This window comes from Stegostoma tigrinum, chromosome 28 (assembly GCF_030684315.1).
Source record: "Stegostoma tigrinum isolate sSteTig4 chromosome 28, sSteTig4.hap1, whole genome shotgun sequence".
Lineage (NCBI taxonomy): Eukaryota > Metazoa > Chordata > Chondrichthyes > Orectolobiformes > Stegostomatidae > Stegostoma > Stegostoma tigrinum.
The window spans coordinates 38,592,520-38,607,182 of NC_081381.1; the positions used below are offsets into that span (position 1 = coordinate 38,592,520).

General features: G+C 40.5%; 1 protein-coding gene across 9 annotated transcripts in view; it reads left to right on the forward strand.

The window, feature by feature from the left end:
- The window catches only part of disp3 (dispatched RND transporter family member 3), a 443,035-nt gene that overhangs the window by 223,015 nt on the left and 205,357 nt on the right, over positions 1-14,663 (forward strand). For all 9 annotated transcript variants that reach the window (XM_059638085.1, XM_059638078.1, XM_059638077.1 and 6 more), the window contains one exon: positions 11,008-11,227. In XM_059638085.1, the coding sequence (XP_059494068.1) occupies positions 11,008-11,227 (220 nt within the window). The remainder of the gene's footprint in view (positions 1-11,007; positions 11,228-14,663) is intronic.

Consider the following 14,663-nt stretch of genomic DNA (forward strand, 5'->3'; position numbering starts at 1 on the left):
CACTATCTTGGCTTGCAACGATATCACTGTTATCTCACTATTGCCAGATCAAAATCCAGGAAATCCTTTCCCAACAGTACTGTTGGTGACAACACAGTATGAGCTGGAGGCACACAGCAGGTCAAGCAGCATCAGAGGACCAGGAAAATTGATGTTTTGGAAAGGGTCCCGACTCAAAACATCAACTTTCCTTCTCCTCTGATGATGCCTGACTTGCTGTGTTCCTCCAGCTCCATTCTGTGCTCTCTCTGACTCCAGCATCTGCAGTTCTTGTTATCGCTGAATACTGTTGGTGTACCTGCAGCAAATGGACTGTGGTACTATAACATTAGGACTCATTACCATTTTTCGAAGGCAATTAGGGATAGGCAACAAATGTTGACCTTACTAGTGACACTCTAATCTTATGAAAGAATGAAACAAAACACGTTATAGCACAAAATACTGTGGGTTAAATTGATTAATGGGCAGAACCTTCTGGGCCCATTTAGGGCTTCTGGAGCGTTTAGAAAGACAAGAGAGGAACCTTATTTGGGTGGGAAGGCAAAATTTCGATTCCTAAGGTTGGATTAAAAACTTTTGGCATCAACTTCCCAAAACGTTTCACGTGCATAAGCTTTTCCAACTGTGGGAGTCAAGAACCTGTTTTGCATTTATTAGCATTCCATGAATATTGTTTAACATCACAGCCTGATGCAATTACTTTCATGGATACAATTTTTTTCTAATTTACTCATGGGATGTGAGCTTTGTAGGCTGAGGCAGCATTTATTGCACATTCCTAGTTCCTTGAGAACGTGATGGTAAGCAACCTTCCTGAACCACAACACTCCATGTAGGAAAACTGACAATGCGATTAGGAAAGAGAGTTCCAGTTTGTTCACCCAGTGAATTTGAAAGAACGGCAATATATTTCCAAGTCAGGACGGTGAGTCGATTGGAGGGGAATATGCAGGTGGTGATGTTCACATGTATCTGCTGTCCCTGTCTTCTAGCTGGAAGTGGCCATGGGTTTGGAAAATGCTGTCTAAGGAACTTTGATGAATTTTTGCAGTGCATCTTGTAGATGGTGCACACTGCTGCTAATGAGTATCTGTGGTGGAAGGATTATATGTTTTTGGACGTGGTGCCAATTAAGCAAGCTGCTTTGTCCTGAATGGTATCAGTCTTCCTGAGTGTTGTTGGAGCTGCGATAATCCAGGTAAGCGGAGTAGTCTATACACTCCTGACTTGTGTTCTTATAGGTGGTTGACAGGCTTTGGGGAGTCAGAAGGTGAGTTACTCCCTGCAGAATTCCTAGCCTTTGAGTTGCTGTTGTAACCATAGTATTTACATGGGTAGCCCAGTTCAACTTTTGGGCAATAGTATCCTTGAGTGGAGGATTCAGCGATGGTAACACCATTGAATGTCAAAGGATGATAGTTAGATTGTCCCTTTTTAGAGATGGTCTTTGCCTAGTATTTCTATGACAATTATTATTTGCCACTGTTCAGTCCAAGCTTGAACATTGTGCAGATCTTGCTGCCTTTGGACCTGGACTACATAAGTACCTGAAGAGTCACAAATGGTGGTAGACATTGTGCACCACCAGTTAATGTCTGCACTACTGATCTTAATGAAAGAATAAATGTCATTCATGAAACAGCAGAAGACGGTTGTGCTTTGGATTCCCCATTGCTAGACAAAAGTGGAAAAAAACATTTGTTCATAAACCCAACTCTATATATGATACACAAACAGAAAGTGCTAGGGAGACCCAGTAGGTCTGGCAGCCTCCAGAGAGAAGCAGAATTTACTCTGATCACCCAGCTTTATGAGAAGTATAATTTGTAACTAGTCTTGTGAGATATTGCCATTGTATTTTGCTAATTGTGTAAGGATTGTAAACTGCGCAGCCCACTCACCCTGCCCAAGTGAGGCAGTCATACTGGCCAAAGCTAGCAAACCTGACCAGGGCAGGTGTGAAGGGTTCAACGTAAAAGTAAAAGCAAAATAAAAAAGTACTATAAAACCCCAGGGAAATCTGCAGATGCATACCTTAAGGACAAATGCTGTGTTTAACTTTCTGAAAATCACCATAGGATGAATTTCTTCATCACCAGCTCCTTTCAGATTTCAAATCAGACTCGGGTAGCATCTCCCAGTTGACCACACATAAGTGGATTTCTCCATTCTAGTCGCAGGTAGGGAGCAACACTTGAGAATGTACCCTGTGCTTGCCAAGTCTTCTTCCTCCAAGTTAGTGTTAGGGATGGGACTGTGGCATTTTTTCCTCACCTGGAATGGGAATGGGAATGGGAGGCTGCATAGAAAAACATAATGGGCGGAATTTTACAGGAGTCTGAGTGAACTGGGCGATGGAAAATGTGTGGCAGAATTAGATGATAAGTGTGGTGAGGCACATCTCTCCATTGAGGTTATCCCACTCCTTGGTTTTCACAGTGGCTGAAGTGATGAGATTCTCACTAAGCTGCATTGACAGGGTTTAATGCTTGATAAATGTCTATTCAATGGCACACTCTCCTTATTAATACTTACACTCCCATCTTATCAAACTCACCAAATGAGCACAATATTGAAAAACCTCAAAAAGAAAACCAGAGCAAGTACCTGGTAGATTCAGCTCCCTGCTTACTCCCAATGACCTCCATGTTGTCTGTGACCAAACTGCATCTCAGAGCAAGATATGCAGTCCTCCTCCATGGACATTGACATCACCATGTGTGAGCTCGTATCAACCATCCTGGCATTTCTGCTGTGCACTGGCAATGCAGTATGAAAGCAGACTCTTGCTTTGAAAGATCGCAGTGGAAACACTTTGCTTACAGGGATTGTCACCCAGCTTGCACACCGGACTGGCTGCATCTCAAAGATGCTCATTTGCTCTCCTAATGCTCGTTCACTGAGTACCTACCTGTTTACTCACAACATCCATGCCTCAGCTTCATTTGACTGTCATGCCAATAACAAAGACAACTAGTCTTGCACTTAGCAGATGGTGCAAACTGCAGACGCTGGAAGTCAAAATAAATACAGTGTAGAGCTGGAGGAAGACAGCAGGTCATTCAGCATCAGAGGAATAGGGAAGTCAACATTTCGAGTTGGGACTCTTCAGCAGAACCCTGCTGAGGGGTCCTCTCCCAAAACATCGACTTTCCTGTTTCTCTGATGCTACTTGCAGCTAAGCAGTCCTCTGTCTAGGGGGAGCATGTCTTGCTGTCAGAGTCACATCTCCTTGTCCCAGTAGCTTACAAAGTTAACACATGGCATGTGAAGCAAGCAGCTGGTTATGTATACAACTCTATGGGAGTTGTCTTCCATGATGCCCATGGAAGAAGTAGTTAGTCAAGGGGACCTCAGCACAATAAGTAAAGGGTAATTTCCCATAATAGTCCAGGGAATAGGCTCCAATCAGGTGTCAACATGGTCTCAGTCGGTGTGCCCATGCCTCTGCCGTCGAGGGAGTAGGCCATGGTCATCTACTGGCACCATAGTAGCCAGTTGAATGACTTGTGTCATAGGACTGATGTAGTTGGGGAGATGTATGGAAACCAGTTGGATCAGAACACATCTTGCACCAGAGCTGCCCAGTCACGTCAGTTGAGGGGATAAGCCACTCTCAGTCACCTGGTCAGTCCTCAGAAACTTAGGGAGAAGGATGCCGGGAGTTCGGATGAAATATCAGCTAATGTTCTCTGTAATATCATCCTGAGAGGTCAAGGATGGTACATCTGGTAGAGTCAGACATTTCGGTGCTGAGGACAAGGATAGCTTATGAACCTTCAAAGACCAGAAAGAGAAGGCATTGCAACTTGTGGTTAGAAGTGGTGTCCAATGACTGAAAGTGATAGTGGTGTTAATGGAAGAGTGACAGCAGCATGTAGAGAAGCACTTACTTGTTTGGCAGGGCGTGGATGTTTCACGATCCCTGTAGGTGTGATCCTGGTCCTCTGCGAGCTCCACAATTCCCTCCTCATTGGGGATAAGAAGCTTGATGTTGGCCACCCCTCCAATTGAGCAGACTTTCTCAGCCCTTATATGGGTTATCTTCTTCTATAATGAGAATAAGTAGGCAAATGAATTAGATTACAGTGACAGTGACATGCCTGTAAGTCCTGGTACATGTGGGAGGAAAGTGGTGAAATGTGACAAAGGACTGAGGAGGAGGCACAGAAGCTGGCATGGTTAGCAGTATGGAGACTGGCAGAATAGGGGAAGAGGCTTATGATCAATGACAGTGTGGTGGGAAGTGTGTTTAGTAACAGAGATAGTGAGTGTGTTTTAGGGAGGGATAAGTGTGGAGCTTAACCTTGCAGAGCCAAGGAGGTCTTCCTGCAGCACTGCTGGCTGTTCCTTTGCACCCTGAAGCTACACTGATCTGGGTGGTGACTGCAGACCAGGCTATCAGAATGGTGCATGAAAAGATGGGGTAGAAATCAGATGTGAGACATGTCATAGGGCAATAAATGCATCACATTTGATTAGATACAGTGAGAGATCTTACTGTGACAAATCCTCCAAAAAAAAACAACATAACTTGAATTTAGCCAAAAAACTTGGATTAGCTCAAATATTTGTCAACGTTGGGAGCTGCCATATTTTATTAAAATGTTTCATGTATTCGCAGAATGGAGGTTTCCTCAGAGGATGGGTGTGTCCAGTCTACCCTTTACCATGGACATAGTTCCCTTGCTGTGCCAGCATGCTCCTTGAAGAGAGCCAGGAGCTTTATAGGCATTCTTTTGCACGCAACAGCCTAGGTATGTTTGTGCTTATTGTGCACATGCTTCTCTTGCAGAAGGAGAGAACCACTAAGAGACATTAGCATAAGACCTACGCTCATAGGTGCAGATTGAAATGTCAATTCCCAAAGCTGTGAATGTCTGCTTTGGCAATGCTGGTGAGAAGGATGTGGTTTGGGGCAGCTGAGAAGTTGAGTTCTAAATCAGTGGTCCTTCTGTTTGGTCAAAGAGTTAGAGTAGTGAAAGACAATAAAGCATAATATGATATGCTTGCCTGAGGTACCTGAAGGCTTCTGACCAAAGCAGCCTTTTGTAGTTTTGTCTTTGTCCCGTGCAATACTTTGGTTAAAATGCATTGAATGTGTTAGATCTCCTAGTTGAATTGAAGGTGATATGTATTGATGTGTGAGTTGCTAAGTTAGAGATAATGGAATAAGTTAGCTGAGATAACAAGGTGTAGAGCTGGATGAACACAGCAGGCCAAGCATGGTTTCCTGAAGAAGGATTTAAGCCTGAAACGTCAGCTTTCCTGCCCCTCGAATGCTGCTTGGCCTGCTGTGTTCATCTAGCTCTACACCTTGTTATCTCAGATTCTCTAGCATCTGCAGTTCCTACTATCTCAGAATAAGTTAGATATTTATTTCCACAGTAAGGCAAACCTCATTGATGCAGTTTCGAGTGACATTAGGCACACATTCCCTTCATCACAAAAAACTACCTCCTGTTTCCAACAACAGTCGTGTTCGATCTGTCTCAGCAGATCTGCACTGAACCACATCCGTGCCTTTATCACGCCAATAGTCAAATACTCCAGCTCATTGCTGAAATACCTTCCATCCTGCATCATTCACAAGCTTGTGTTTATCCAAAACACTGGTGCCCAAAGCATAGCCTATATCAAGTATTGGCCAATTACCCACATGTGTCCACGATCTCACAGTATCCGAAACTTTAACTAAATTTTCATTCATTTGTTCAAACATTTTTATGGTCATGTTGCTTCCTATTTCTGTGGATTAAAGAAATTTATATCAATCAAAAGCAGAAATTGCTATAAGCAGCAATTTTTGTTTTGTTCCTGATTTACAGCATCTGCAGTTCTTTCAGTTTTTATTTATATCAATCAACTTTGGCCTCTTATGCATTACCCACTTCATATGCCCTACCACGTGCAGGTGTTCCTTCACTTATATAGGCAAGTTACTGTAAAATTGCCAACTTCAAAGGATGCCAGAAGTTACCACTGCGAATCAATATGTCCACAATATATTTCACTCTCTGATGCCTTAGTACAGACTATAGATCTTGCTATATTGAGACAAAGCGTGATGTCGAACTTTAACCGCTAACCACTCAGGCTTTGTTCAATTACTTCACATGATTACGTTATTAACCTTCATTAGAACTGACAGGAAGGGGAAATAATTGGGTGGGTTAGCACGATGGAGCTATTAGCCCACTTTCTGACAACCCAGGAATCATTCAGGGCAGAAAACCCCATGGTTGACCTTCTCATCTTCTTGCCAATTAAGGATGTCATGATAATCAACTTACAAGAATTTAAAGACCTCGGTTTACGACTGGCCTCAATAACTTTGTTCCATCAGGCAAGATAAGTGGTAGCTTTCCCAATTTCTCCCCTGGTGAGGTGTGCCTAGATTTTCCCCAATCGAGGCTCATTTGACAGCACTGAGTGGAATGGGGATTTGCAGGATTGGTTGATGAAAGCCAAGTCCGTACCCTTTTCTTAGGATGCCCAGCCACCTGAGCCCCACAAAATAGACATAGCTGCCATCGCAACCCCCACCCCATTCCCACCCCACCCCCACCAAACAGACTTACCTGTTTACCTCACATCTGTGAAAGCAAGAGTCCTGAAGCTTACACTTGATATACCAGTTTATGGAAATTGAGTTATATTCTGCTTCAATGCTGTTTCAGCAGAAGTGTTCATTCATTTTAAGCTGATTAGCAGGTCTGTTTGACAGTCTAGTAGAGAGAATTTCAGCCAAACATCAAGATGCTGCTTGGCCTGCTGTTGTCATCCAGCTTCACACTTTGTTAGCTAAGATTTTGTATGTGAGACCTTACAGCATAATTTCAGGATCACAATCATTAAATGCAATTTGTTTACATGGCAGAGTTTAAGTTAGTCTGGCATGGGGGATGGGACCATTTAAAATAGTGAGACAAAAGAGAAGGTTGAGGCTAGTACAGAAGTTAAAATGAAGAATTTAAATAGACCAGGCAGGCAAGAGCATGGCAGGAAACAAGGGAAAATGGATGAATTAAACACCATTTATTGCAATGCGAGAGGCCTGGCAGGTAAGGCAAATGAACTGAGTCTGTGGATGAGAACATAGAACTGGGATATCATAGCCATAGAGAAACGTGGCTGAGGGGGAAACAGCACAATCTGGAGCTGGAGGAACACATCAGGCCAGGCAACATCAGAGGCACAGGAAAGCTGACATTTCGGGTCAGGACCATTCTTCAGGAATGTTAAGTTTAGTGTTAAGGGCTTAGATGAAGGGAAATTTTGTTCAGGAAAACTTTCTCAATCAATATATGTAAATACGCTTACTAGAGCATAGGCGAAACTTAACCTCCCCTTAGGAAATAAGGCAGGGCAAGTGACTGAGGTGCTGGTGGGGGAGCATTTTGAGACCAGTGACCATAATTCCATTAGCTGCAACATATTTATGAAAATGGATTAGCCCTGTCCACAGTTAAAGGTCCAAATTGAAGCAACACCAATTTTGATGGTATTGGATAGGAACTGTCAAAAGTTGGGCAGGCCGTTTGCCGGTAAAGGGATGACTGGCAAGTAGGAGACATTCAACAGTGAGATAATGAAAGTTCAGAGCCAGCATGTTCCAGTTAATGTGAAGGGCAAGGCTGGCAGGAGTCGAGAACACTGGATGACCAGAGATCTTGAAGCTCTTGTCAAGAAAATGATGGAAGCATATGCCACATATATCAGACGTAGCCAGCTGGGATCAAGTGGATCCATTGATGATTATACAGGGTATAGGAATACACTTAAGAGGAAATCGGGACAGCAAAAGGAGAACATGAAATAAGTTTGGCAGATAAGGTAAAAGAGAATCAAAAGACATTCTACAAACTTATTAAGGGCAAAAGAATGACGAGGGAGAGAATAGAGCCCTTTAAAGATCAACAAGGTCATCTGTGTTTGGAGCCACAGGAGCTGGGTTAAAACCCAAATGTATATTTCTTGTCACTATTTCCTTTGGAGAAAGAAATGGAAGCTAGGGACCTCAGCGAAGTAAATAGTGATGTTCTTGAAAAGAGTCCATATTCCAGAAGAGGAGCTACTAGAGTTCTGAAAATACGTAAAGGTAGATAAATCCCCGGGACCTAATCAGGTGTATCCCAGGACATTGTGGGAAGCTACAGACGAAATTGCGAGGCCCCTATCATCAACAGTCAATGGTGAGGATGGCTAAAGTTATGCCTTTATTTAAGACAGGCTACAAGGAAAAGCTAGGGAACTAAAACTGGTGAGCCTAATGTCGGTGGCAGGTAAGTTGTTGGAGGGGATTCTGAGAGACAGGACATGCATGCATTTGGAAAGGCAAGGACTAATTAGGGATTGTCAGCATGGCATTGTGTGTGGGAAATAATGCCTCGCAAATTTGACTGAGTTTTGTGAAGAGATGACTGATAAGATAAATGAAGACAGAACAGTAACGTTATCTTACGTGAACTTTAACACGGCCTTTGACAAGGTCTGCCTGGTAGACTGGTTAGTAAGGTTAGATCACGTGGGATCTACAGAGATCTAGCTGACTGGATACAAAATTGACTTGCAGGTTGCAGGCAGAGGATGGTGGTAGAGGATTGTTATTCAAACTGGAGGTCTGTGACCAGTGGTGTGCCATAAGGATTGCTGCTGGATCCGCTGTTGTGTTTGTCATTTATATGAATGATTTGGATGAAAAAATAGTAAATTTATGGATGAAATCAAACTTGGTGAAATAGTGGGCTGTGAAGAATGTTATCCAAGAGAACAATGGGATCTTGATCAACTGGCTCAGTAGGCTGAGGAATGACAGATGGAGTTGAATTCAGGTAAATGCAAGATGTCACATTTTGGTAAGATAAACCAGGGCAGGACTTACACAGTTAATTTTAGGGCCCTGGTGAGTGTGGTCAAACAGAGAGACCTAAGGGGTGCAGGTTCATAGTTCCTTGAAAGTGATGTCACTGATAGACTGAGTGGTGAAGAAGGTGTCTGGTATGCTTGCCTTCATTGATCAGAGCACTGAGTAAAGGAGTTATGACATCATGTTATAGTTGCACAAGACATTGATAAGGCAACGTTTGGAATATTCCATGTAATTCTGCTCTCTTTGCTATAAAAAGGATGTTATTAAACTGGAAAGCGTGCAAGACAGATTTACAAAGCATGTTACTGAGACTGGAGTGTTTCAGTTATAAGGAGAGCTGAATTGACTAGGAATTTTTTTCACTGGAGCATAGAAGGCTGAGACTGGAGTGTTTCAGTTATAAGGAGAGCTGAATTGACTAGGAATTTTTTTCACTGGAGCATAGAAGGCTGAGGGGTGACCTTATAGAGGTTTATAAAATCATGAGGGTCATACAATGAGGTGAATAGCCAAGGTCTTTTCCCCAGGGTAGGGAAGTCCAAAACTAGATGGCATCAGTTTAATGTGAGAGGTGAAAGGTTTAAAAGGGACCTAAGCATCAGCTCTTTCTCACAGAGAATGGTGCATACATGGAACAAGCTGCAAGAGGAAGTGGTAAAGGTAGGTACAATTACATCATGTAAAAGATATTTGTACAAGTATGTGGATTAGAAAGGTTTAGAGGGATATGAATCAAGTGCAAGTAAATGAGACTAGTTCAGTTTAGGAAACCTGGTTGGCTTGGACAAGTTGGGCTAACGGGCCTGTTTCTGTGCTGTATGACTCTGACATTTTGACTGTCTACCTCATCAATTTTATTTTGTAGGATGTTTTGTTAACTTTTTTTCACCTGCCAGAAGTACCTACTTATAAAGTGCTTTGACATTTTAAATTCACAAAGGCTTTCTCTTTAATCTCAGGAGTTGACTAATAATTCCTCTAAATTGGATGAGATACTGCTCTATACCACTTAATTGTACATCATATTAAATTTGTTTTGATTGAATTTTAATAAATATAACATAATCAGGCTATATTGCACTGCCAGGAGTTATGCTCCCTGTTTAACGAAATAAACAAGAATGATTATTTTGCCAGTTTTATATTTGTGGCAGAAACATCGCATCATGGAATCCACTTTGGATCTTAATCTCAACTTGTCCCAGTGACTTCTTCCATTGATAAAAAGTATGATCACGTGAATAAGAAACAAGACTGTTCTGTGTAATTATGCCTAAGATTACGAAGCATAATATTTTTATATGCTCTACTCAGGTAATGTTTACATTTTAAATTTGATACATATATGTTATTGAGGGCAGCTGTCAATATTTTTTTCTTCAATTTTTTACTGGAAATAGCTCAATGTGAGAAAACCATCTGTTATTTTTTAATACAGGCTTACTTTGAACTCCTCCGTAAGAGGAAACTCAGTTCCACTGTTTCAAAAGAAAACATGGACCAAGAAATTCATTCAGTCTAATGCTGTGATCTCTCAGATTCTAAAGAAGATACTATTGTTTAAAAAAAAACCTAGGCTAGACTGCAATAACACTATTATAGGACAAAACCTGGTTGTAGAAGGAATTGAGCATATCAAGGTTTTGTATGGTATTCCCTCACTATCACTTCAGGATCAAGAACTTTAAATACAGTTTATTCACATGACATTTTGACAGTCCAACTCATAAAATTGTTTTGTATGCTAAGTAGAAGTACACAAGTTGGAGTGAAGATAAGACAAACTGAGAGGTTGTAAGTAATAACTGCTAATTGTATGGTTTTAAAGACCTAAAGACTGTGGGTTAAAATTGGATTAAGTGGTGAATCAATGACTGCTATTGTTTAGATGACTATTGATTTTGATAATATTTCAGGAAAATATAGTTGCCTTTGTCCAATATTTTAAGGAATTTTATTAGCTTCTTACCTCGAATTGGTTTGACTTTTCAGATTTTGGTAAACAAAATGCCCAAAGTGCATAAAGACCATCGCTGTACTGTGGAATGTCTGAGAACTTTGTGACAATAACGGGCAGCACTTAATTTGGTTTATTATTTATGGTATGATTTATATTGATTTTAATTTTCCAGGTTCACTCAAGCTGGCTATTACTCATCCTGAGTTTTACTGGTATGTTGATGAGGGACTAACAGCCGAAAACATGAAAAGCTCACTGCTTCGTAGTGAGATCTTGTTTGGAGCCCCACTTCCCAATTACTACTCAGTGGATGACCGATGGGAAGAGCAGCACAGAAAGTTTCAGAAGTTTGTGATCTCTTATGCTGATCTTTTGGCTTCACAATCCACTAAGTGAGTAACATCAGTATGTGATTGAGCTGAAGAGAAGATTCTGTCTCAGCATTAGTATACCTAGTATGGACATTATCCCATATTATGCCTTTAAAGCTGCTTTATTTTCTTTCAAGTTTTATGTCTAAAGGCCTTAACAATACTTCCACAAATATCAATTTCTCTTCATTAAGTTTCCAGAAAGGCCATTCCTTGTGTGACTTTTGCATTGTGCTTCATAACTGAGTCTAATCACAACATCCAATATCCACAAATGTACACTTCAGTAGGGGTAAATGGCTTGTGATTGGAACTGAAATTCCAGATTTTTACCTATTGCTAGAGACCAATTACAATGATAGTACTGTTAACAAAACTGAGATCAGCTAATTCAATACAGAGCAGCAGTCAAACCTAGAGCCTTCAAGGTTTCTTTGGTTCAACTCCTTTCTAGCCAGTGCAGTTCACAGAAGGACATGAATAAAACAATCCTATCTTTCTCTATTATATTTGCAGCTTAGCTGCGGCAAAATTTACACCGTAACCCCAGTTCATCAGTTGCTGTATGACACATGGTAGGATGTTATTTTGTGTTACTAACTAATTGAATAAAAAGGCTTATTCCCAGGTTGATGATGTAGGACTGAAAAAAATTAAGGTAAATTGTTGAACTAGGTAAAAGTTTCACATACTAGCGTTACGAGGCAAAAACAAACAGGAAATTAACAGTATGAAGGGAAGTTGGTATCAGAATTTGGAATGCATTACATTAGAAGGCCATGGTTTAAATTAGTTATCCCAGTATATATCTAGTTCTGGCGATTGTGAACTCTTGGAGACTTCGTCCCTGGAGGTGGAGAAGAGAGCCACAGGAATGGGCTTTAGCATCACAGTTCTGAGTATTGTACAGAAAACCTTTAAAAGTATTAAATATTTTAATTTCAGGAGAAGTTAGAAAACCTGTCCAAAATTACTTGAAGTAAATTTTGGAAACAGAAATCTAGAACATTACCTTCAGGTTAAGCTGTATCAATAGAACAAAGAGGCGCAAGCTGAAAGTAGGGGCCAGTTAGGGCCAGTTTCAAAATGTTACTTGTAAATTTATCACATTATAGTCTGAATAAGGTGACTGAGACTAACATTCCTGGAAGCGTTTTTAAGAAACATTTCTGAGCAGAATGTTGGATAATAGAATCTTTCCTCACATTGACGTATCAACCTTCCCCACCATAATTCACTAGTGTCAAAATTAATTAAAGATGTTGAAAAAAGTTATCCAGGTTTATTGTATAAATAAGTAGAGTTGTTGCCTAATCTGCTGAGAATTTACAGAATGTTTAGTTTCTTTTGGACACCACAGCTGTTCTCTTTCAGTTAACTTCTGTTTTCCTTTCTATGGATTACATTCCATTAAGTAGAACTGACAATATTGTGGGTACTTGGCGTGAACTAACTGACAAAAGGTGAGCTGAGTAACTACATTATAAAGAAACAATGTTTAGGAAAACTCATGTCATAGAATCTTATTGTAATGACCAAAAGTGAAAAAACTGACTGCTCCAAAAGCAGTCTGACTCTCGTTTCTTTCACACTGCATTTTTACCTACTTTATATTCAGACATGCACCCATAACCTCTGCTCCACAGTACTGATCTCTTTGTTTCCCTCTTTCTCCTCAGCATGTAGTAATTTTCTCATTTGCATTCATACAAAGGCAGATAAAGCAAGGGTAAAAAGATTAGCATCCACAATTCACTTTTAAATCGAACCCTGAGCCATGAAGATCAAGTCTGCACAGTCAAAGAATATGAAATGGGCTTTTTTAAACTTCCTTTGTAACAGTAAAATAATATCCAATAATGAATTATCCTGTGACATGGATAAGTTGTAGTAAAGTCATATGACCTGGCATGTCATTAAAGCCAAGACTACATTTCAAATGCATCACAAATATTAATATTGTACAAAATCAAAATGACCAGCAGCGTCTGCAATTTGCTACTATGTCAACTGATCAGGATATCTCACTGAAGTAATTTAAACCTTAATGCAATATGAGTTGGGAAAAAGCAAGAACCATTAACCATTAATTTTGCCTCGCTGCTAGCCTCCTGACCTTCAAAGATCATTATAAGAAGCTTTCTGTTAAGATTGTAAAGGAAAATTCCCATAAAATCAAACCAAAACTATCTACTTGTACCAAATGTCTCTCTCTATTACTGTAACGCTGACCGATGGCCATGCTGTGGGCATTTTAAGTGTTCATAACAAAACAATATGGATTTCTATCTGAAACAGAGCAAGATGAGTTCCATTCCACCAAACCTGCCCTTTTCAATGAATCAGTTATAATGTATGCTCAATATACAGTGTACAGAACTTAATGCAATATTTGTATTCTTATTTAAGGAAGGATGCAATTGCATTGGAAGTGTTGAGAGAAAGTTTATTAGACTAATATCTGGATTGGGTAGTTTGTCTTATAAGGAAAGGTTGGATAGGCTAGAATTGTATCCACTGAAGTTTAGAAGAATAACAGCCAATTTAATTGAAACATTTAAAACTCCTGAATGGGGCTTGGCAAGATAGATATGGAGACAATATTTCTATAACTATGTATTACAGTTTTTTTCAGTGGAGGGTCAGTTAACTCAGTTGGCTGATGGCTGCTTTGCAATGCAGCATGATGCCAATGGCATATGTTCAATTTCTGTACCAGTTGAGGTTGCATGAAGGATTCTTAATCTCAACCTCTCCTGTTGCCAATAGTGCGGTGACCCCTCAGGTTAAGCCACCACCAGTCGTCCCTCACTAATGAGCGAGCAGCTCTAGAGTCTGAAAGGATGATAATGACTTTACTTTTTTACTGTTTAAAACTAAGAGATTACCCATTTAAGGCAGAATTATTTAATTTAGAAAGGATCATAAGTCTTTAGAATTCACTTCTATAAAAGGCAGTGGAAGTAGAGTCTTTGAAGGCAGAGGTAGAAATGTTCTTGATGAACAAACTTGTAAATGGTTGCCAGGGCTAGATGGGAATGTGGATCTCATTGCATGGCAGAGCAAGCTCGAGGAACTTAATGATCTAGTCCTGCTCCCACTTTGTAGGAAATTAGTTGTGTGTTACCATGTCCATTAGATCTTCTCATAGCGCATAATTTTCACACTTTTTGGCCAAGTGTTTCTTCAAGTGACATTTATAGCAGCCAGTTTAGCGTAGTCTATGTCAATTTTTCTGATGCAAACTTCCATTCTTTATCTCATTAATAATGCAGCTGGCCTCTTCTGCCCAGTCTCAATGAATTGTAAAGGAGGAGAGACAGGAATGCTCACTACTGCCAGGACTTTGTAACATAAAATACTGATGGTGCCGTATTTAAATCCCGACAGTGCACTTCTTCAATCATCAGAAGATTATCTTTATTCATTTGTGGGATGTAGGCATCATGGCTGGGCC